Source organism: Tubulanus polymorphus, chromosome 12 (assembly GCF_964204645.1).
Source record: "Tubulanus polymorphus chromosome 12, tnTubPoly1.2, whole genome shotgun sequence".
In the NCBI taxonomy this organism is placed as follows: domain Eukaryota; kingdom Metazoa; phylum Nemertea; class Palaeonemertea; order Tubulaniformes; family Tubulanidae; genus Tubulanus; species Tubulanus polymorphus.
Window position 1 is genome coordinate 2,635,357 of NC_134036.1, and position 25,020 is coordinate 2,660,376.

At 37.4% G+C, this 25,020-nt stretch overlaps 1 protein-coding gene across 1 annotated transcript in view; it reads right to left on the reverse strand.

Moving 5' to 3' along the window:
• LOC141913996 (intermembrane lipid transfer protein VPS13A-like) overlaps positions 1-25,020 on the reverse strand; it is a 65,407-nt gene that overhangs the window by 23,635 nt on the left and 16,752 nt on the right. The window contains exons 12-50 of the mRNA XM_074805239.1: positions 24,745-24,845; positions 24,319-24,386; positions 23,870-24,155; positions 23,731-23,789; positions 22,869-23,021; positions 22,310-22,397; positions 19,424-19,508; positions 19,208-19,325; positions 18,603-18,738; positions 18,203-18,298; positions 18,015-18,113; positions 17,389-17,545; positions 16,846-16,934; positions 16,426-16,666; positions 16,168-16,284; positions 15,981-16,084; positions 15,719-15,886; positions 14,725-15,032; positions 14,061-14,208; positions 13,867-13,987; positions 13,066-13,408; positions 12,439-12,453; positions 10,124-10,299; positions 9,618-9,800; positions 9,007-9,137; positions 8,631-8,753; positions 7,874-8,026; positions 5,794-5,890; positions 4,895-4,968; positions 4,668-4,787; positions 4,401-4,529; positions 3,669-3,830; positions 2,920-3,204; positions 2,318-2,479; positions 1,778-1,938; positions 1,092-1,203; positions 817-948; positions 272-358; positions 53-166 (exon numbers count right to left, since the gene is read on the reverse strand). Coding sequence (XP_074661340.1) covers positions 53-166; positions 272-358; positions 817-948; positions 1,092-1,203; positions 1,778-1,938; positions 2,318-2,479; positions 2,920-3,204; positions 3,669-3,830; positions 4,401-4,529; positions 4,668-4,787; positions 4,895-4,968; positions 5,794-5,890; positions 7,874-8,026; positions 8,631-8,753; positions 9,007-9,137; positions 9,618-9,800; positions 10,124-10,299; positions 12,439-12,453; positions 13,066-13,408; positions 13,867-13,987; positions 14,061-14,208; positions 14,725-15,032; positions 15,719-15,886; positions 15,981-16,084; positions 16,168-16,284; positions 16,426-16,666; positions 16,846-16,934; positions 17,389-17,545; positions 18,015-18,113; positions 18,203-18,298; positions 18,603-18,738; positions 19,208-19,325; positions 19,424-19,508; positions 22,310-22,397; positions 22,869-23,021; positions 23,731-23,789; positions 23,870-24,155; positions 24,319-24,386; positions 24,745-24,845 — 5,501 coding nt within the window. The remainder of the gene's footprint in view (positions 1-52; positions 167-271; positions 359-816; positions 949-1,091; positions 1,204-1,777; positions 1,939-2,317; positions 2,480-2,919; positions 3,205-3,668; positions 3,831-4,400; positions 4,530-4,667; positions 4,788-4,894; positions 4,969-5,793; positions 5,891-7,873; positions 8,027-8,630; positions 8,754-9,006; positions 9,138-9,617; positions 9,801-10,123; positions 10,300-12,438; positions 12,454-13,065; positions 13,409-13,866; positions 13,988-14,060; positions 14,209-14,724; positions 15,033-15,718; positions 15,887-15,980; positions 16,085-16,167; positions 16,285-16,425; positions 16,667-16,845; positions 16,935-17,388; positions 17,546-18,014; positions 18,114-18,202; positions 18,299-18,602; positions 18,739-19,207; positions 19,326-19,423; positions 19,509-22,309; positions 22,398-22,868; positions 23,022-23,730; positions 23,790-23,869; positions 24,156-24,318; positions 24,387-24,744; positions 24,846-25,020) is intronic.

Genomic DNA, 25,020 nt, shown 5'->3' on the forward strand with positions numbered 1-25,020 from the left:
ATCTATCTACAAGATGGCACAATCTGTTGTCAGTTACCAATGATCTACTCACCATAGTAACTGTACTGTACCCGTCTGGGGCCTCGAACGTCCATACGGCCAATTCTTGTGCGTTCGGGTCAAAGTTAATGTGAGCATCCCAGTCTCGACCCCGGTAGTTCAAAATCTATGGAAAAAAATTTTTTGAAAAAATTTTCAAATAATCTGTTCTAGAAATCTTTTTGAGAATTTGTTTCTGAAAAATTTTTGAATGTATGAATTTCGAGCTTACTCGTATCTCCATGCTTGTTTTACCGACGCACGCGTTGTACAGAATTGTTTTCTGTCCGGCCTCAAGTGAAATCTGTGTAGCTGTCCCCTGTTCGAAAAAAAAACAACATCTAATTATCAATAATCAACAAAAGGGCTTCTAAATCTTATACACCCACTCTATGGAATTCCTTTCCCCAGTCATAAAGGGAATGCCCATCGGTTCCCTTCGCTGATTGTGTGGTTTGTTTTTTGAAATGTCTTCTCAAGTGATGTATCGTGCAAAGATTATTCTTACAATAGTCGTATGCTATATAAACTATCATAATTATTATCATCATTATCATTATTATTAACATTATAATCCTAAACGAGAAAATTAATTATAATTGAATCATTTGACGCCTTTGAAGAAATAGATAGCTAGTAGGATAATCTTATGCGGTCGAAAGAAATCGTTTCAATGTGCAGAATCAGGGGTCATAGTTGCAAGGGCTCGATGGTTATCATTGCTTAGATTTTATTGCCGCCATTTTATAAAGCATCAAAAACTATTTGAATACGTACCTCTAGTATATAGTCGATCGTCATCGGCAGAATATTCTCAAAAACGATCGTAGGATGCAAATGAAGAGTGTAGGTTTTGGCAGTTTTATCATTGGTCAATTCGAATAAAACGTCGTCAACTTGTGGAATCACCTTGAAAAAAATCCCTTAAAAATCTTTAAACTTGTGGCATTGTACGGGCTTTGGCTATTCCCAGTCATCAATATTCAATAGGCCAAGTCTGTAGACTACTGGTAATTTGAACTGAAAGATGAAGGTGACTTGAGGAAACTTACGTTGAAGAAGAAAGGCTGATAGCCGGCTTGTTTACTTTCACAAGTGACAACTTCTGATTGTCCGTTCTTCAAACTACGCCACAATAAACCTGTACCCGATGCCTTGTATCGTCTGAATATATAGAAATCAGAATTTTAGCATCTTGAGCAAAGAGAACAACTAACTATTCCTAGCTATTATAGGTTTACAACCAAATACCATCAAACCTTGTATCAATTAAACCAGCAACTGTCCCTGAATCAGTAAAGAGATCAACTAACTAATCCTAACCAACATAGGTTTATATCCAAATACCATCAAACCTTGTATAAGTTTCTCAATTTAGAACTTTTAAAAAGATTCTCATACCGCGACACCACTTTCATTTGACATGCTTTTTTTAACTGACTTTTTCATGACATGAACCTGATTTCCTTGACTGATGTACTTAGAATCCGATCAATTAACACAGTCTAATACGTAAGACATAGAAGGAAACTTTGATTCTCCACGCGATCTACCAATCTCATTTAATTTCCTTGAATTAAGATTTTTTACAAAATTGCCCGACTATTCCTGACTTTTTTAAAGAGAAGAGATTCCCCTGATTTTTCCAGTGGACACCCTGTCATCAATCTAAAATTCTATTCATTTTCATTTCTCTTCGATCAGCTTGTTGCAGAAGTATAACTGTTATAATACGTACACATCGTTGTGAGGTTTGAAGTAAAGTTGATTAGGCGCCGTGTAGACGACATGCAGCGGTACGTTAAACGTCTCGTCCTGATTGAGTTCTCCACATTTATCCAGATGTCCGTCTTCGGTTTTATAGAACAAATCGATACCGACAGGAAGATGATTCTGAACCTGTGAACGAGAAAATAATCACCAGTCAGAAACGATGAAGATACAGAAGGCGGTCTACGAGGGAAATCGATAAAAATTCAGCAGGAAGATGATATTGAACCTGTGAATAATATATACAAAGTAATTGACAATTTCACGAAGCCTTAACAGGGGTGGAACCAGGATTTCAAAGGAGGGAGGTGCTCTGTTGGTCTAGCCACTGAAATTTCGAAAAATTTGTCTCTTTTTCATGCATTCTGAGTTTTTCCAGGCACCACTTGATCATCTAATATATTCAAAATGTACCCTGTACTTTGAAATGGAAGACGATTTTGAACGTGTGAATAATATATACAGAGTAATTGACAAAAGTATGACTGAAATCGATGAAAATGTTCACCTGGATGATTGAACGAAGAGTGACGTTTTTACAGCCGAGTTTAGCTTCCGTTTGACAGATGAGAGCCCAGATGTCGCCCGGGTAACTCTGCTGGTTTATATTGAACGATCGCGTTTCGGCTTTTTGAATTATGAGTTCACGATTGGCCCCGAACTGTTCGACCTACAGCGAGAGAGGTAGAGAGATACATGTAACAGAGATTGAGTCACACAAACATTAAGTTAAGGAGTACACAAGGGCCACAGTGCAATGCAGAATTGGCTTAACTTCTCCATTTCTAGATGTAATTGAACGCAAGATGAAGTACATTCCTTTTAAGGATTGAACTCGAAAAGTAAATTTCTTTTAAAGACTGAACTGGAAAAAGAAGTAAATTTCTTTTAAGGACTGAACTGGGAAAGCAAGTATATACCTTTTAAGGACTGAACTGGAAAAGGAAGTAAATTCCTTTTAAGGACTGAATTGGAAAAGGAAGTAAATCTCTTTTCAAGGACTAAACTGGAAAAGGAACACTCCCCAAGGGCGCTATTCTGACAATTGTACAATGCAAAGGCCTATCAGAAGCCTCTCTCCATAGGATACATTTTCACATTTATTCTTACCATCAGTAACATTTTCCGTTCCTCTGATTCTTGTTGCGAACTCGTACAAACCGACTGCATCTTACGCATTTTCTTCTTCTTCTCGTTCTCCAGATTGTGCAGCGGTAGTTTCTCGCCGGACTCCAACGCGACGACCTGGTTACTAGCCGCGTTCTCGACCGGTTGGAAACGTACGTCGGGTTTCAGTTTGATTGACAGGCCGCTGTCATTGATGATGCAATACGGCGCGATAATCTCCGCCTCTTGCACTTTAGTGTCGACTAAATAGTAGGCATCGCTGAAGGCCTGTGGAATCGATCAAAAAAATATTCTCAGGTTTAGTAGACAGGAGAGACATCCTCAGAAACAATTGAGTTAAATGTCATCTATATCATCATAAATATCATCAATTTACTAAGTCTGTATGTTCCATGTATTACATTTGTAATTTTGTATTCAATTTAATTTAGGATGAAATAAATATCATTATCATCTAAATCTTTTTTGTTCATTTCGGTTTTCATTTTTGTGGAATAACGAAGAATATATATTTTATCAAATAAATCCACTTTGAAAGGGGTACAACCCTTCTTTTCTATATATACCGTGCATATATGGAAAACCTACAGCAGTTAAATGTTGTTCTGGGCCCAGTTCCACAGAAAGGATTAAGACCTAAATCGATTTAAGATAAACTGAATTGATGAAGAAATTAAATCGATTTAAGAGTTAAACCTTTTTGTGAAACTAGGCCCTGATGATAGATTTACCTTTCCGATACTGGTCAGTAATTCTAACAGGGATTTACTGACAGTAATCTGCAACATGTCGCTCGATTTTACGTCGATGACCATTTTAGGAGGTTGAGTGATGATCTGATCAACCTCGGGATCGTCTGGATCGATCAGAGGTACTTCATCATTCTGATGAATCTGAGCGAAGAAAAGTGACAGACAAATCACCTCTCTAGTCAAGTATCTGTGAGCTGAACACAAAGGCCTACGACCCAGTTAATCACTTCTTTAGTCAAGTCTTGATGAGCTGGACCCAGTTCCACAGTTGTGAGTTTGAGTTAACTCCGAGTTAAAGTAAGTTCATTTTCAATGAGTTAGCTCAGAGTCAAATCTTAACAACGAACTGTGGAATTGGACCCTGAACAATTATGAACAAGAAGGCCCACAACCCAGTTGTCACACCGAGTTAAATTTCAAAATAGTAAACATCACTATTACATCATTATCACTTAGTTATTAATTCCTTTTTCTCAGGGCAATCCCCCTATCAGGCTCAGCCCCTAGGCTTGGGGTTATCCTTCTCATATATGTACCTATTCATCTATGAAATTATATCAAAAGAAATTATGTTTATAATCTTGTACATATTATAAGTAAATAAATCATTCATTCATTCATCATATTTCTAATCATTCTAAAAAACTGCATGAACGAAGTATTGTTTTGAAAATACAAATCCTGTGAATGAGCAATTAATTGTATACGTACCTCGATAGACATTTCCCACGGACGATGTTGTTCTTGGCCCTCTTCGACGGGTTCCAGTAACGGTTCCCAAACTGCCAATCGTTCATTGTAGTAAGCCACTTCACATTTCATACTACACGTTACAAACAACTAAAAACGAAAACAGAGACATGTTATGATTTATGGAAATCCCTTCATGGGAAAGCATTTTGTATGTTATAATACTTCATTAGATTGGCATACGATGTTAGGTAACTTATGAACCGAGCTGAGCTGAGGTGAGCTTACCTCTGAACTCCAGTCGCGAACATCCGCGTTAAATCCTGCTTCGAGCATCAACATCGGAACTGTTCGTCGACCTTGACCTGCTTCTAGTTTTATCACGATACTCGCTATTGTCATCATCAACTACGGTGAACAATGATGATGATAATCTTTAATAACATTATTCATCACATTCATCAGGAATGTTAAGGAATCAAACAAAAGACATAACATTTGTAGATGCCACTAACCTGTTCTCCTCTTGTAGGCGTCTTAATGGCTGGTTCCAAAGCCATTAACTCGGTTTTGATATCAGCGTCTTTATCTAGAGTAGAGGACAATTTCTGTTTTAGGGCAGAGAAAGTCTATAATCATAGGACTATGGATTGGTGTCAAAGCACATATTTTATTGGCTAAAATCACATATATGTTATGTCAGAACACTCATTGGCAATGTTCTAATGTATCAAGGTACTCATTGGCAATGTTCTAATGTATCAAGGTACTCATTGGCAATGTTCTAATGTATCAAGGTACTCATTGGCAATGTTCTAATGTATCAAGGTACTCATTGGCAATGTTCTAATGTATCAAGGTACTCATTGGCAATGTTCTAATGTATCAAGGTACTCATTGGCAATGTTCTAATGTATCAAGGTACTCATTGGCAATGTTCTAATGTATCAAGGTACTCATTGGCAATGTTCTAATGTATCAAGGTACTCATTGGCAATGTTCTAATGTATCAAGGTACTCATTGGCAATGTTCTAATGTATCAAGGTACTCATTGGCAATGCCCAGAGCCATTAAAGTAACCACTGGCAATGTCCAAAGACAGCAAAGCACTCATTTACAATGTTCTAAGGTGGGAAATGTATGTGGAAAAGGTTATAAGGTGTCAGAGCACCCATTGGCAATTTTCTACAGTGCCCGAGCACTTGTTGGAAACTAAAGATATAAAAGCACTCATTGGTGATGTCATAAGGCATTAAAGCCCATTTGCAACCCCAAATCTATCATAGCCTGTATTGGCAATGTCAATGGCATCAAAGTACTTACTGGATAGCCAAATCTTCCAAATAATGATAGCATACTTTGGAAGTGATTGGAACCATATTTAAACTGAAAATCTTGATATCTAATACTCACTTATGTTAATAAACCACAAGTTCAGGTCTGATATTTTTTTGACAGCCCACAATTCAGCCGGTGCTCTGTATTCTCCATCCTTTAATTCTTCAGCCGTCTGAAAATTTACGAAAAAGCCATAAAAACATCGGACTCTGGAAATAAAAACGCCGGGTTCTGGTGTTTCATTTTCAAACTTTGAAGACTTAAACAACATAGACATAGAATGTTAATAAATTTGAATTCTTAACATTTTTTCAGAGGATTTTGGTTCAGAACATTTCAATGCTTATGAATTTGAATTCTTTATTCTTTTTTCCCGATCACCACCATAGATAATATACCATCCATGCAGTTTCAGTGCATTGTACGATTTCATCACCAGCTGACAACATAAATATTACACCCATTTCATTTGCTCAAATACCATGAGTGCTCCCTTCATGAGCTACAATTCAAGCTCTTAACACTTCCAAAATCCTGTTGACTCCTCAAGCGAGTCTGGGACATTTTGCTATTATCTCTTCACATTTTAGCAACTGTTGCTTCCTAAAACCTTTCCTTTACCTTTCACCAGAACATTATAATGTTTCAGTAAATCTTACAACACTTATAAACACCCTGTTTTACGATGATAAACTGCATATAAGTTAATTCATAGTGCCGAATATATGGCAAACCCAACCACTGAAATGAATATTATGTTGCATGCTTTTTGTTGTGGATTCCATAGTTTTCACTTGTCAATCAAAAACAATACTTTTGAGAAATTTTCCTCAACTCAGCATCTTACATAAAGGCCTGCCAAAGAAATATTTACAGTAACCACCAGCAGTGGCCTGATTATTGTATCATTGGCATCATATACTCAATTGGTTAGAAACAATTCTCGTTATTGTTCATTTTAGGGACAGATTCTAAAAAGTTTAGCATTTTTCATAGCAAATCTAGCGAAAAAACATCAAAGCTTGAAGTGAAAACCTATGAATTCTTTGTACTAGAAAATATCCTGAGATGGAAATGTAGAATAAGGCAGAAAATTTAAAAAAAAACACAAGAAAAATAGAAGAATTTTTTATAAGATAAAATGGAAGCGATTCAAAACCTTTTCATCCTGAGGAGAATCCTGAGAGTTCTAACATAGAAAACAAGACATGGAGAAAAATGTCAAATAAAAGAAACGAAGAAATGAACATAAAATCAAGGATATACTGGTGTTTGGATTGGATTGATACTGTCTAGGGATGGAATATACACGGAGAGATGGAGGAGGAGTTTATCGGATGGAATATACACGGAGAGATGGAGGAGGAGTTTATCGGATGGAATATACACGGAGAGATGGAGGAGGAGTTTATCGGATGGAATATACACGGAGAGATGGAGGAGGAGTTTATCGGATGGAATATACACGGAGAGATGGAGGAGGAGTTTATCGGATGGAATATACACGGAGAGATGGAGGAGGAGTTTATCGGATGGAATATACACGGAGAGATGGAGGAGGAGTTTATCGGATGGAATATACACGGAGAGATGGAGGAGGAGTTAATCTATATGGAATTTATCACTGATTAGACTGAAATTCAGCGTACTCCTTGTTGTTCAATCGACTGTAAAAAAATCATTTACACATTTACAACACTTTAAACATGATGAGGTTTAGTTTGTTTGAGACAAAAACTTGATTTAAACCCACTTTACACAAATCTAAAAGACTAAAGGCTACAAGGATTATCAAGATTTATCAAGGATTAAAATAGAATCAAAATTGATACTTGATTACTGCACAAGACATTTAGATAGACATTACATCATCTTATCAATGTATACTTAATAGTTCTTATATAAGACATTATATTATTTCATCAATTTCGTTTATTGCTTGGGCATTAGATATTTTCAAATGTCTTTAAAAATCAAACCGATCAAACAACTTAAGAAGAAAGTTATCGCAAAACATGACATCATTGATTAAAGAAACGGACAAGAAAAAAAATTTATCTGAACAATTCGTGCAAATAAAAAATGACTGAGAATTTGATTAGAGATTTTTTTCTATCCGTATACAATGAGAATGAAGTGATGAATTTAAACGTACCGGTCCAGCGCTCAGTTGCGCGGAGATTTTCGTGATCGTCTGCAGAGTCTGCGGCGAAATCGTCAAAATCAAATCGGTCATATTGATGTCGATGTGATGATCCTTTCCCGACGGCGCGTTACTGACCAACGACATATCGCACGGGCTCATTATCTACAATATAATCAACGCCATCTAGTGATGAATCTGATAATTAAATACAAATTGAACAAATATAGATACAGTAGACTCAACCTTAAGCAGTATCAACTATTATTCAACTATTCTCCTATAAACTCTACAAGTACAGGGTTAGGTGTCAACTTAGTTAGTTACCTATCAATCTAACTTTTATAATTTGATGGGCTTCTATATATGCGGTTTATGAAAATATCGGATTGTGAAACTAAACAATAGACTCAGCGAAGATATTTTTAAATTCTGAAATAGTCCCGAGACAAGGGCTCATGATGACTTTTTGGATTGTAACCACAGGGTTACTTACCGACTATTGCCACCTTTGTATAATGTTCATTAAAAATTGACTAAATGTATACCTTCATGTATTCGGTAACATCATGCATTTCATTCAATAACAAACAAGGAATGAACAGCAACAGTAGAATCCGCCTATAGTGGTGTACAGGTATAGATTTTTGGATTTTTTCATATTGAAAGTTAGTAGGGACAGAAAATCTATCGGAATACCGAATGGATTGGTACCGCTAAAGACGGATTCTACGGTATCATCCATGACCGAAGAGAAACTGGTCGTTACCTGCGTAGTTGCCCCAATACGTTTATCTTTGTCGTACGGCCCGGCGTAGATCTGCAGTTTACTCACGCTGCCCAGCATGTTCTGCGTGTCAGATGTCTGTCGCATCTTGAAACTCACTTGTGTCTAGAATATGAAAAGAGATGAGGTCACCATCACAACTCCAATTTTTCTTTTGGTGTCGATTCTATATATCGTAATTTTTCTTTTGCTATCAATTCTATTTATCCTAATTTTTGAACAAGTAAATCTAGTTATATTTCTCGGACACTTTTCAAAAAAGAACATTTTCCTTCCATGCAAGAAACATATCAATTTTGATAATCATCAAGATCTTCTTGGCAAAATCAAGAGACAAACAGTAAAAGAAATGTCATACGTCGAGAATCAGGGCTTGTGAATCTTTACTCATCGGATCCTCGACCAGGACGATTTCCGGATCGATGATTCTGATCTGTACCATTAAATCACCAGTAGGAGGCGCTGCAGCAGGTACAGTCTCCGTGACCGCTGAAATGGATCAAGTAAATGATAGGTCAAGTGTGAAAAAGTTTGAATAATGAAAATGGGATGGAATTTGATATATGCAAAAAACCTGAACCCAGTTACACAGGTCTTCACCTAAACTAAGGATAAATAGTAACTTGACCGAACTTGGATTAATTGAGACCGGCAAAATTGGTCTCAGGTAATGCAGCTATCAATGTGAACCTCGACCCCCCCCCCCCATCTCAACTGAACAACAAACTGCGACATTTCCTGAATGGGCTGCCATAAATGCATCCAATGTTGCGATTTGTTGCCAATTTTAAAAGCTTCAAAGGCGTGTTCAACCTCAATAGTTTTATTATCATTCAGTTGAATTGTGAGTGGAAATATCTATTGATAGTGTTGAATATGTGAGGTAGGGGGGGTCAGGATTCATATTGATAGCTGGATGAAAAAAGTCCTAGTGAAAGAAAATTATTTCGTTATCATTCATTATTTTACCTTTTTGCTGTTGTTGCTGTTTTTGTCTCTCCTGAAATTCAGCGACGAGTTTCTCTTTCTGTTTGAGTTTCTCCTCTTCGGAAAGCTCGGGCGGTTTCGGCATCCCCTTCGTGAAAAAGTCGCCCAACGTCAACAAGAATTCCAAACACACGCAGATGTACAAACTCGTCAAATCGATCGTGACTGAAATGCGATGAAGAAATAACTAGCTGGTGAAGGTGATGACTCTTTCAAGTGAGAGGAAAACTCATCGTGAAGGCAACCCTGGTTAGACCGTAATATAAGGGCAGTGGCCTGGGCCGAGTTGTGCAGTCATGACTTAAGTCCAAAAATGATCTTAAATCATAAGACTGGCATTATATTGTTAGATTGGCTAAAGGACTTGGTGTTAGACTAAGCCAAGACTATGAAACTAGCCCATGGCTTCTAACAAACCAGATTCTCTATCGTAGAAACTCAAGGCAGCGCAAAGGCAACCCTGGTAAGTGAGCTAGATAAATATTCACCTTCTTTGTTCATCTCTTTGTCCTGATTGAAGTTCAGCTGTAACATACGTTTCTCCGAACCGTCACCGGCGACCGGTGTCGCGTCCTCCTGCAGCGACGGTGGCAACTCCTTCTGTAACTTGGCGCGTTCCGCCTGCAATTGTTGTTCTTTACCCGTACCGGCGCGTTCGATCATGCTGCATCAGCGTAACAATGAAAATAACGACAAGAAGAGACACGTGTCAATATGATTAATAATAATCGATGTGATGATGAAAATGTTGATGTCACTAAAGAAGATAGTCATAGAAAGACAATGTAAGTAATACATGTTAACTCGAAAATTATGATTTTGTCACGATGTATTTATATAATGTTTTCTGACAATCAGCGAAGAACAAAGATGAGCATTTTTTTTTTTCGTAAAAGTTTGTTGGCAGAAAGTCATTCAAGCGCTTTATTAGCAAAGAGCCAAACCCGCTCCAGCAATAGCTGCTTGATTATCCAGCCTTAGCCCAGCAACATTACTCAGGCAGCAGCTATACCATGTGACCCCCCCCCAGCCCAACCCTATCAGCAGCTGAGCACACACAGCCTTAGCCTAGCCTTGGTCAACCAACATTTCTACTAAGGCAGCAGCAACCGTGTGACTTGCCCCCCCCCCCCCCCAACCCTATCAGCAGCTGAGCAAAATGTTGCATGGAGAACAATAGATGTAATACACACAAGAACAACAAGATACAGTTACAAACAGGAGAATGAGAGATATAGATAGATAGATACTCGAGATATCGATTGTGTAATTCACTTCAAACAACTTGTGTACGGTGTGTATTCAAAACACGGCAAATCAAATCTGTCTGTGCAGCAGTATATGTGATCAGGAAACATAAGCTTTGAGGGGTCAGTTACGTGAAAAGGAGTGGGAGGGTTGTTTGGTTGTGGAATGGTAAGGTAGATGCAATAAGTTTGTTTTAGTTGTTTTGGTAAAAGCATTTAGGGTTACTGATTCAGGGACAGTTGCTGGTTTAATTGAGGACATGTAGTTAAGTGGATGGGTAACTGATTCAGGGATAGTTGCTGGTTTGATTGGGGACACATAGTTAAGTGGATGTTTCTTGCTGGTTGGGTTAGGGCTTTAATATCAAATAGGTCAGGATCATGTATGTTGCTGGAGTTGAACTGATTATGAGGACAGTGTTCAGTAAGTGATTGATAGGCGGATTGGTACAGATGGTCAGATGGACGGTTGGTCCTGTGGAACTGAGTCCAGATCATTCTATGAGAAACCCAATGTTCAAGATGGTTGGTATTAATGTAAAAGCCATATCAAAACAGGTTTAGCGCTAGGGTCTTTAAGGAGCGTGTGTTAGTGGTTGGATGTGTTACGAAAAGGGGAAATAGGAAATTAGGAATTTAGGCAAAACCGAGTAAAAATCAGCTGAAAGTAAGTACAACAATGATAAATATAGATAGATTATCCCAAAATCCAGCTACCCTAAAAACAGACTAAAATACAATATGAAAAAAAATGCCACGGAGGAAAAAACTAAAATTTTCAAATGCTACGCAGAGATTTTGTCCAGCTCCCAGATTGAAGTAAAAATAAGCAAGAAAATGAAATGGGATATGAAACAAAATCTGAAAAGATGAGGTGACAGTTCGCTCGTGTGAAGATGACGATTTCGGCAGTTTCAGAGTGAGCAGTTTTTTGATAGTCGCAAAAAACAGATGCGCGTTCAAGATACTGACGTTATGCACAAGAGCAGAGTTGTTTGAACATGTAGCAAATTTTCCGATGAAGATATTACAAACTGTACATGAACATGTCTACAAATGTCACATTTGTCACACGGAGTTCTACAAAGCTTTTCAATGTTTGTAACTCTCTCAAACTTGACATCTGTTCAGCACATTCAAAAGGTGATTATCCACATTTGACATGTGTCATGACTTCACCTGAGACATTTGTAATTGAGATGAACTACAAACACCAAACACCAGACATTAGACATTGAAACCAGCACACTTTCAGAAACTGATTTTCCACACTTCACATGTGTTCAGTGCTTCACCTTAATTTAAAATGAACAACAAACACCAGACATTAGACATTTTATCCAAAAAATACTTTACTCCCGAAAAACTGTGTTCAGGACTTCACCTAGGACATTTCTAATTGAACTAATAAAAGAATGAACACCTGACAAGACGTCACACAAAACATTTTCTGCTGCCAACTATTTTTGCTACATGTATCAACAACTCTTGATCAACATTTCAAAAAATAATGACGAACTCAATACATGCAAACCTGTCGTGTACAGATTCATTACCTGATTGTATGGCCACTGTTGTAAAATTTGAGTAAGAAAATAAAATTGAACAGGATGCCACAAAGAACATTTTCAAAATAAATTTCTCTAAAAATTCATCCAGGACTTAATAATAATATATAACTTGAATATTTCCGATATAAATCTCAATAACCTTTTAGCAAAATAACTGTATTTAGCAAAGAACGAGCAGAACTGAGATTCAATAAATCGCGATCTAAATTAACTTTTTTTTTTCAAATGAAGCAACAAAACAATTTACGATCGTGTCACATTTAAAAATAAGCAAAATCATCTATCAATTTTTTTAGTGCACAAAACATTGAATTAATCATGGGGAAAATTTTAAGGGCAAGGCCTGTCAAAAAAATAAATTGTTAAATCATTAACCGTGGGTTTCGTTCATTAATTTAAATACTGAGATTAATGTCAGTTTCTACCGGTCAAATATCAATCATCAGAACTATTGAAAATTCAAACAGTAAAATCATCAACTGTGGGTTTTGTTGAAATGTAAACATTTTCGTGAACTGATTTTAAAATGGAGACAAATTTCAAATTTGACGACGAACATTTTTATCCTCACAAAACGAATGATCCGAATATTCTTAAGAGACGTCGACTTACCGAGTGATTTTTTCGAGAGCGCCAGGTCGAGTATCGTCCAGTTCCATCGTCACCATATAAACCTCAGCCGTCATCGACGAATCGGTTTTCATATCGAGACCGACGTTTAGTTTTTTCAACGCAAACGACGCGAGCGTTTTCTCCGGGTCGCGACACACGAGACCGGTGCCGCACGCTAGGTGACTCGTACCGAGATACAGCATGATTCCCGTACGTTCGATCGTGAACGCCAGTTCTAATCGAGAGAACACTTTATCGTCGCTCGCGACGACGAGTTCTTCGTCTTCACGAATCGTTTCGGCGACTTTTTCGTCGAGTTGTTGACCACTAGTTGGCGCCGGTGCTGCAGAGAAAATGACTTGAAATGAATGTGGATAATTGTAAATTGAAAGTTGCAAATTGAAGATTGTTACAGGGTGGCAACAACTAGAGTCTGTTCAAATGCGCTCCAAACTTGGTATTATTATCCCCAGCCTATAACTCTATTCATGTATCAGTCTTTCTGATATATCAGATATTTCTGATACCCTGAGTTTTCCCCGACAGTGGCGCCACCCTGTGTTAACTGGAAATCGTCAAGATAATGAGATACAGTCATACTAGATTATCATAGTTGGGATGATTATGATATTGTTGACTCATCCAAATGATGAGTTACACTCAGTAAATTGATTTTTAAATACATATTGGGTCTGAATTCAAATTAATATTTACACTGCAAAATGGAGAAAAGTAACTTTCTAGTTGTTCACTCGTAATTTATTATGAAATCAAGATTTCACGAAGCCGTTCCACACTTACTGGTCGGTGTATCGGTAGAGGGAGACACCGGTTCAGCCGGGCTCGGCGGAGGTTGACCTTCCGTTATATTTTCGTTCAACACCAACATCAACATCGTAAAGTCATCTTGAGACAAAGTCAACTACAAATAGAAGATCATTGTTGAGATTAATTTGACTTCAAGAGTCAGGGACATCCACAAGGAGTCGACTTACAATGACCGAGTTCATTTTTCCTTTGATGCTCATTTCAGGGAAGTCGGTGTACCAACTGAACGTCAAGTTTCTGATGATGTTCAACTCGATTGAAACCGGTTCGAGAATCAGACATTCCGTACTGGAGACGCCTTCGCTGAGAATCGATCTGTCACGAGAGAAAATACACAAATAGATCAAGAATTTTCATATGATATGTTGTATTGCAAGGACAAGTGATGCACAGAAATGCCAATGAAACATTAGATTAACTATGACTTATGTAATGCTATTGCCATTATCGTAAGACTTTTTGATCCTATCTTAAAAATTCAGCTAAGGAGACGAAGACTTAGACTTAAGGGGAATGAAACATTTGCCTGACCGACTTAAACAAGAATCGAATTCTAAAAATTCAGCTTAGAAGAGAAAGATTTTGGTAGGAAAATAGAACTTTACAATTCCGGACCTAGAAATTCCTTCTAAATAGGGGATGAAATATTTGCAAGAGTACCCGATTTCAGCTAATTTTGAAGAGAGATTGATATAGGAAAATGAACTGGAAAGTTCCGGCTCGAGAAATTTCTTCCAAATACGAATGAAGTCCAATTCTCTGAGTGACAGCAATTACGCGAGTTTGATGGAAAAAATTTCAATCATTACAATCTACATGATTTTAATTTACCTGATAATTTTCAAGTTGCTCAGTTCGATGGTCATACAGTCGAATATCGCTGGTGAACCGTCGCGCGATTTCCGTTCGCCCAGTTTGAATTTGTTTTTCAAACTCAACCGACCGAGATCGAGGATGAGAACGTTCGGCGACGACGAATTCTGCGGCACGATGATCTCCGGAGCTTGTAGTTCGATATCCAGGGAAACTCGCGTCGCTTTCTCGTGAAGGTTTTTCGCCTGTTCGGCCGCAGTTTCGGCTAGAGCGTCCGACGCTTCGGCCATTTTGGCTTTCGCGGCTTGGAAATTGTCTGAGAATCTCTGCAGGAAATGAATCGATAAGATCAAAATTTGTGACAAACAATAAATCCGAAGTCCCAAAATTGTTGTATAGTTAGAATGCTATAATTAGAATACTAGAGATATTTCAGCCCTAGAAATAAATTCCTTTCCAAATATGTCAGCGCTCTTGTTTCCATAACTTAACTATGTGCAATTATTTGTGTTTTATTTCATATTTATTTACTGTCTATTTATTTGACATATCATTTTCGACTCAAGAAATATATCTAGTATTTTTGCCCTAAAAATAGCCTTTCAAAGTATGTCAGCGCTCTATTCCCCATAACTTAACTATGTGTACAGTGATTGTTGTCTTATGTTATATTTATTTGCTGTTTATTTATTTGACATACCATCTGAGACTGAAGAAAGGTGGTAGGAGCAACCAGAGATATTTCTAGTATTTTAGATAAACTCTTTAGTCTTTCAATAATTGTGGTACTTGACAGTTCTTTGTAGGAAATTTTCAGAAACTCAATTTTCTGGTTTGATTGTTATCGGTCACTTCAATTGTTTCTAATGACAACAGTTCGAAATCAACCGTTTTTATCTAAATCTATTTCGCAAAACTGGAACCAGTTCATTACAATGATAAGGGTATGATGAAAACAGTTTCTACTTTGAACCCCAAACCTTTAAAAATTGTCAAGTTAAATTAGACTTACCAATAAATTAGAGACAAACTTGTTGAGGAATATAACCTGCATACAACCAAACCGTACGACTATACTAGTGTCTACTACGTGCATGTTAGAGTAATTAGCGCCATCTGTGGCTTCATTAAACACTACGATCTCGGCGTCCAACATTTCTCCTTGTTTCATTGACAAAATCTTTAAAGGAAAAATTCAAATTTTTCATGAAACGCAAACAATTCTTTTAGTCCGAGTATTTTTTACAGAAATCGACTCAGGGATCAAAACTGACCTTCGGATAAAGTACATTCGGAGTCGGGTCGAAAACGATCAGATCTTTCAAACCAACATTCACTTTTATTTTATCTTTACGCATTTCAACTTCTGTCTTTAAACCTTTAGAAACAAATAAAAACCTCACAATCAAAAACTGTTTATTCAGCGCTGAAAGGGTTAATTAGTCTCAGTTTCAAACTGACCTTCTATTTTAATGTCTGCAATGAATGAGGACAGCGACGCGATTCCGACTGAAAATTCATCCAATTTCGCCGTCACTTTTAAATCGATCAAATCAGGATCAATTTTTCTACGTCGCGCTGAAAAAAAAGAAGTGATCATTTCGAGTTAAGTGCTGGCAACTAAAGCAAGGCTCAAATTATACAATTCAACAGTAGATTCTCTATCACTCGCTTTTTTCTCTGAATTCAAAATTCAAATTTTAACCGACGATGACGAACCTTTCGTGATGAGTTTACTCTCGCTGATCGTACGCACGAGATTTCCCGACACCGACGACAACCGCCGCGTCACTGGTATCTCAGTAGGTGGCGCCGGTGGTGGTTCGAGGGCTTTAGTGAATTCCATCAGATGAAGCAGCGCCTCCTGGTGGAGCATCACCTCGAGAGCGGTAAAGTGAACTTCGATTGATTGTTCCGTGTGTTCGTAAATCGTCGCGAAGTCCGGACCTTTTTTGTCGGCCTGAAATGAATTTTTCCGAATTTAAAAAAAATTAACTGAAAATTTTGACGCAACAATTTTGAAGAATTACACAATGAAATGATGCATGTGAAATGGATAGGCTTTGACCTCTTCTTGACAAAAAGGGCAACTGCAATGAGATGGCAGGGGTCCTGCAACCCTGCGAGAGAGATAGTTACCTTCACATATTGAATTGATAACAGTTTTTTACCGGAACCTTCTCGAATCGGAGTGTTCACCAGATTGATCAGCGGACCGTTCTCCAAAGCTGCAAAATATGAAATCAAGAAATTTCAAAAAATATATGCCAACTATTTCTAAGATCCCTTATGCAGGGCTGTGAAACTAACTAAAAGCGCTATCAGTGACAAATTATTTTTTCGGGATCATTTCATTGAGATATGAAAGAAAATGTTCAAAATAATTGGTTATCAAGGGGGGTAAGACACTCAGTAATATCTTTTATATTTCTGTTCTAATTGGTCAGAAATCATCAGTAACATCTTTCACCAATTTCTGTATATCTCAAATCAATCAAATCAGTATCTCTTGTTATAAAAATACAAATACTGAAAATCAGGAACAGTCTATAGCTCTGCTTCGGCAACTAAGGTTTCATAGTTCTTGACTTGAAACATCAGAAACGAACTACCGGTAATGATTTTAAATTCTTTAGAATTTGAGAACTTCGGGGCCCGCGTCCCCTGGAGGATGACACGTACCTTTAAACTGTAGATGTTGCAGATAGAGGCCGCCGAGGTATGTGTTCACTCTCATATCAAACGTCCTCATTTCGACCTCCGTACCGAGCGTATCGATAACGAGTTTAATTGTTGGAATATCGAGGCCGTTTTGTCTTTGAAATACGTTCAAACAAATCTATGAAAATATGTCAAAGAATTCGTTGCAAAATACCTACAGACTAATAAGATGGTTATCATTATCATAAAATTTCTCAGACAGAGCACTTTAATTTGACTTGCTTCTTCCCTGACTTGATCTGCTAAGAAGCTAATCAATTAACACTGTCAAATATGCGTAAAACATAGACGGAAACTGTTTGATTATAAAAGTGATCTAGCAATCTCAACAAATTTCCCCAACGTTTCCCTGATTATTAGCTTTTTCTATAAAATTCCCTGACTATCCCCTGATATGCACACATTGTTTTCCCCGACTCTACCTGACTATTCCCCGATTTTTAGCTTTTTTTTTTTACAAAATTCCCTGACACTTTTAAAGATAATTCCCAGACTTTCACTGATTTCTAGCTATTTTACAAAATTCCCAGATTTTTCCCTGATTTACAGGTATGTGGCGCCACCCTGTCAAAGAACTCAAGTCGAACCTCTTTAATGACGAACGTTAATTTTAAATCGGTGCATTGAACGTTATCCGGAGTTTCCTCTTCGTCCGATTTCTTTTTCTTCTCTTTTTTCCCCTCGTCCTGAAAACAAATTCGAGAAAAAGAAAAATTATATCGTAATAATCATCGTAATAATTAAATAATCATTAATTTCAAATGTGTGAACTTACGCTGCTCTCGTCCGAAGAGCTTTCGTAGCCCGGTGCTTTCGGTACGGCCGGAACGTTTATCTTCGTCAGCGCCACCTCAGCCGGTAGATCGTCGGACTGAGAATAAAATCAAACACGAATCAAGATGGGTGACTTGAAAAATCCCCCTATGACAACATCAAATCAATGTAATGAGGAAGATACTTTTGAATAGGCGTCTAACTCCATAAATCCCCTTATAACATCTTCAAACTGCGCTATGGTAACTGTATTCATTAATCCCCCTATGACATCTTCAAATCAATGTAATGAGGAAAGATACTTTTTGAATACCGGTAGGTGTCTTACTCCATAAATCCCCCTATGACATCATCAGATTGATGCCGATCTCGGTACAAATCCCTGATTTAGTAGAACGTACCTCGAATACAACAGTTTCTTTAAAGTCGGGTGATGGTTCCGGAAGCGGGATACTCTGACCTAGTTTAATAATCTCTTGTAACCGATGATCGGACATGTTTAAACTGAGTAGAGGTAATTCACCGACTACCTTCATTCTGAAATATACAAATACACCGGATATATCAGTGACCACAGACACAGGGTGGACACTTAACGTGGGGCCAGTGGGTGGGTTCAGGTCATGATACAAAGGTCCCCTTTGGCTTAGGGTGATTGGAAAACAACCCTTACATTTGAAATATATCTGAATTCCAGGTTCTAGGTTTTTAGTAAAATATTTTAAATTCCTAGAATTTTCACTGATTTTCTCAACTACATTTTTCGTAATTCCCTGGGGCCGGTTCCATAGTCAAGACTTAATACAAAAAGTGGTCTTAAATCTTAGGACTGGTCTTAAGCTGTTAGATTGGCTCTAGAACTTAGTTGGTCTTAGACGGTCTTAAGTCTAAGCCCTGACTATGGAACCGGCCCCTGAGTTTTCCAAGTTTTCCAGATTTGCCAGACCACTCTGATAGAGACCTGCGCAGATAAAATAATATTGCAATTGATAATTTTGTAACTCACTTTGGAATTCGAGCGTCGTTCATAATCATCGATTTATGTACGTTTAACGCCAACTTCATCGGACGTAGGATGTGCATCGGACTGTTATTCTGTTGCCGTGCCGACTGCCAATCACCGCCTGCCGTTATTAGAAAGACGGAGAAAGATTAAAGACTGAAATTTCAATACAATCGAGAACCACCGAGGGGAATTCCGGATGAAATAAACGCCACCTACCTGATTTCGCGTAAAGTAACTGGACGCTTTGTAGTTCGATGTTAAATCGATCGTAGGCTCTTTCAATCACGTCTTCAAACGCCATCTACAAATTTTCAAATTCAACAAATAATCAAATCTAGATCCTTGTTTTCTTCATTTACGGGGATGAGTACCTTAGAATATATCATCAATGTGAGCAAGGAGAGTTTTCTTTCAAAAAAAATTCTTTTATGAGATTTTAGAAAATTGTTATCTGACCCCAGAAAATTACTTTTTTGTCGCAGTTATGGCTTTTTGATTTCAGGATTTTTGTCGACTCAAATTGGGACCTTTTATCAAATCCATTTAAATATGAAAGGGCAGGAATGGGCAAAGGGTACCCTGCAACCAGTTTTGTTTAGAACCAAACCTATGTTCATGTATTAAGAATATATGAAACATGCTTTGTGACGGATAATGATAAAATGTTATCTTCATCTGTATGGAAAAATATACGATATAAATGATAAGAACATTTCTGTTATCAACTGAATGCGAAACACCTTAAAATACCACCATAAAATGATGCATTACGAATTGAGTGTTCAGAAAGATTTAGAAATGAAATAAGATGGTATAAAAAAAGTTATTTCATAAAAATCAAAATATTTTAAAACTAAATTAAAACAAGAAGAAATGTAACTGATTGAAAAAAAAAAATGTGCTAAAAATCCATTTTTCCATTTAAAAAAATGTTGAGTAATCCATCTTTCTGTTTTATCCATTTTTAAATATATTATCCTAGTTTACTAACAGGGTCCAGCTGCACAAAGCTAATTAAAAATTGATTCAATTATTGAGTTCTAAAATGAAAAGGCGTCAACAGTTACTATCAAAAACCATGATTTTTTTTTCATGAAACTGGTCCCTGATAAGATAAACCTTCAATGAGTTTCAGGTATAAGGGTTTATCAGTTGGTTTCTACAGTGTGTTCCCATGAAATTATCTTTTAGAGTTAGGTCTTGTTTTGTGCATATTTTAGCAGTGACACCATTTACCATAGATAGAAACCCTTTTAAGACCGTGTTGCTTTTCAAAACCTTCAAAACCTCTATGATGCTTCAGCAATGCAGGATGATTTGATACCTTCATTTTATGCCGCGTGATTTGAACAACCTTTTTTTTAACAACCTCGCCCCATTTCGACGACTGGTGGCCGGGAACAGACAATATATAATACAGGTTAGATTTCTTATTCAAGAGGATATAACAGGCAAAACATGAAAAAAAATTCTGAAAAGTTATTTTTGCCGAACATCGAAAAATCGTTTTTAGACGACATATGCATAAATAGTGATAAAAACAAGAACTGATGATGAAAAAAACATTTCATACATTTACGTGAATCAACATTCAAAAACTGCTTCTGGTTAAGAGATACAAAACATTAAACATCGATACAAATTTACGTCTAGTAGAAAATGTTACAAAGAATGTAAATAATTCAAGGGCCCGTTTCAAAGACTCGGAATCGTAGGGATATATCGTCAGCCCAAGTGAATCACCACGTAGATGAATTATGAAAGGTCCCTCGCTGAAACCTGGTCTAAGAAACCGGGCCCAGAAATATATATACTTTTATTAAATCAAAATGACAACCAATCAGAGTTTAATTTACCTGTTTTTTACGACCCTATATCAAGAAATTTGCAGAAAACATAAATACATAATTCTGACTAGCAAAAAATATCGGCTTCTAAACTTCTAGATGTGTAAAATCTTAATCAAACATTAGTCAACTGTAGTATACCAGCTTGACATGAGGGAACACAGTACAGTTGATACAGGTATGAACGACAATAGTCTAACCATCGCAGAGAAGCAAATTCAACAAAATATTTAATGCAATACATTATAAAATGAGCTCAGCACTTATAAAATCTACAATCAATGATAGAGCCATATTGTACTAGAGGAGAGGAGCTCAACACTTATAAAATCTACAATCAATGATAGAGCCATATTGTACTAGTCTAACCGTTGTGGCTGGCTAACATAAATGGCTGCCCGTCAGCCATCTTGATTCCAATCATCCTAATTTTTGGGCTGCCCATGTGGCCATACTAGTTACACGTACACACCAAATATCAAATCAATTCATCGAAGTATTTTCAGAATTTTCCCTGAAAACCTTAAAATTATGTAAAAGTATTGACTTTTACAAGCATAAATGGCCGCCAATCAGCCATCTTGATTCTAATCATCCCAATTTTTGGTCTGCACATGTGGTCATACTAGTTACACGTACACACCAAATATCAAACCAATTGTTCAAAGCATTTTCAGAATTTCATATAAAAACCCTATAAAATATGTGTAAGTATTGATTTTGCAAGCATAAATGGCCGCTTGTCGGCCATCTTGATTCCAATCATTCCGATTTTTGGTCTGCACATGTGGCCATACTAGTTACACGTACACACCCAATATCAAGAAAATTGATCTAAGTATTTTCAGAATTTTCCCTGAAAACCTTAAAATTATGTAAAAGTATTGCTTTTGGCAGCATAAATGGCCACCAGTCGGCCATTTTGATTCGAATCATCCCAATTTTTGAGCTGTACATGAGACCATACTAGTCACAGGTAGACACCAAATATCAAGAAAATGGATCAAAGTACTTTCAGAATTTTCCCTGAAAACCTTAAAATTATGTAAAAGTATTGATTTTTGCAAGCATAAATGGCTGCCAGTCGGCCATCTTGATTCGAATCTTTCCAATTTTCGGGCTGCGCTAATAAGATGAGAGGGGTCACATTGATAGCTGAATCTGCGTAGCGTATCAACTGAGATTGCTTTTGACGATTGAAAATCTTAAATTATTCGAACAAGAATGAGCAAATGAGAAAGACTAGTTCTCTTACCTGTTGTAATTCACCGACTTCCGGAACTTGATTTTTTTCGCTGACGACAGTTAAATTACCAAGATCCAAAATTAAACAATTCACATCTCTGAAAAATGAGATTGATCTTTAAAGAGGCAGATCAGCTATGAGATTGTATTGGGAATGGTCGCGCAATTGGAGATAGCAAGAACCTGTAGCCAGCAGTGAACTTATCAATGGTCAGCTATACAGAGCGGCCACTTTCTGCCTATTTGAAAATTTTCCAGAGATTCCCTGATTTTTCCAAGTGGTTACACAAAATTCCCCCCTGAATGAATCAGAGAAATTTCTACATTCAAAATGTTACAATTCATCCATATTTCATTTAATCAGGTTCTGATAAAGAAACATGTAGTCAATAGTATTATCCGAATTCCCTCAAAATTTTTTCCTCAAGAGTTTTTCCAGGTTTTTAGTAAAATTTGCCTAAATCCTCAAATTTCCCTGATTTCTTTTCTAGATTTTTCCGATCGCCTGAGTTTTCCAGGCGAGTGGCGCCACCATGTTCGCATGCGTGTGTGATTGTAATGATACGTACTTGGTATAAACACCTTTCTCAGGTACGATCACGTAACTTGGTTTCACGTCGATGCTGATATCCGTGTATTTATGTTCCTGAATCGCGTGCTGTAAACCGGTCGCCGAGATCTCCTTGAATTCCTCGAATTTCGACATCGCCGCCGCTGACAATCTGAAATTACATCAGCTCGTCTTAAATATCTCCTAATCAAAGATATTTCAAAATTTCGCCTGAAAACCTTTTAAATATGTGAACGTGTCCATTTTGGCAAGCATAAATGGCTGCCCAATGGCGATCTTGATTCTAATCAACCCAATTTTTGGGCTGCACATGTGGCTAGACTAGTTACACGTACAAAACAAATATCAAGCTAACTGAACGAAGAATTTTCAAAATTTCGCATTAAAACCTCAAGAATTGGTAAAAGTGCTTATTTTGCAAGCATAAATGGCCATCTTGACTCCAATCAACCATATATATTTGGTTTGCACATGTGGCCAGACTAGTTACACGTACACCCTAAATGTCAAGACAATTGATCAAAACTTTTCAAAAATTTTGCATGAAAACCTACATAATATGTGATCACAGACCCCTCCAAAGAAGTCTGCTTCCATAACTCCCTATGACACGACAGGTGGAGACTGATATTGATCTCAGTATTTCAAAGTTAATGAATAAAATCCACTGTTGATGATTTAACAGTTTTATTTTCTAAAAGTTTAAAAGGCTTGGACTAAATTTCATCATCAGAGAACTGAAAATTTGATGATGAAGTTTAGACAACAAAACTTCAAAACTATCAGAAAATAAATAGTTAAATCAACAACTGTTGGTTTCCTCATTATCTCCCTACACTATGATATGAAGATAAACTTACTGTTTCAGCCGCACTGATTCTGGAGGCTTGAAGAAGTTTGCGATTTGATTGATTGTGTGCTGTAAGAGCAGAAAACATGAAATTAACTTTCCATTCTATGCAAATGAGATGCAAATGCAAATTAGATATGATAGCTTACAGCGTCATAGATAATCTCCAGCGGTCGAGCGCAAACTCTAATTCGAGTGTCCGCTTCGCCATCTAGTGGATTAGTTTCGAACTGCACGTCGAGCAATGAGAAAATACGATCTTCCTCAGAATTCTGGGACGATACGATCCGCGGTGGCGATTTACCCTTACGCGCCATACCCTGTACGTCTAGGGCGTCCATCTTGGCGTCGACTCGCAGGGCGCTCGCCGCCGGTCGTTGGCCGATATTAGCGTAGACATCCGTCAGCGACAGTTTCAGAATTTCGGGAGATTTCCTGAAAAACCAATTTTTAATCAGCCTTACTTGCATGCATATACAATCTAACACGGTGGCACCACTTTCTTCAATTTGAAAATTCCCTGCGCATTCCACTTTCCATGAAACGAAATTCCCCAAGAGGGAACCTGCAGGAGAATGGATCAGGGAATCTTACTTACACGAGTTCCTCGTCTTCGAGTGTCAACGAAAACGCGTTCAATCGGAACAAGAATTTATGCGCAACATACTGAAAACAATAAAACAAGATGTTTTCGGTAAATATGAACTATTCAGGGCCCAGTAGCACTAATGTGTATTTCAACTTGACTTGGGAGGATGTTAGGTGGCCTAGTTCAGTCAGTTCTTGTGGTACATACTTGATATAGGTCTCAATAGGACCAGCATTGATGGGCAGTTAAACTAAAACATTGATTTAATCTTAAGCTGCCTGTCTGTCCTGGTCATATTAAGACCTTTATCAGGTATGTACTAGCAAAACTGACTAAGCTAGGCCACCTGACATCCTCGCGAACCAAATTGAAATGTCATAACCCGGAGCCCTTATTCTTTAGACTCAACTAATAGTGTTAATAAGCTTCACTTACATCGACGGGTAAATTTTCGTCCACCGCATTTTCCTGGTATCCGATGGCGCCGTAAAGTTTTGCTTTCTCCTCGGGAGTCATAGCTTTATAGAATTCCTCTTCTACATCGATAAAAACAACAATAGGATTTCAATGAATGTTTGTCTCATCGTTATCATTACTACTAGTTGACACAGGGTCCCCAATACAGATCAGTCATTCATGGATTTAAGGAGTTTTAAAGGAGAGAATTTCAAATTTTAAGGAAGCGCCTGCACTTTCATATCCCAATTACTG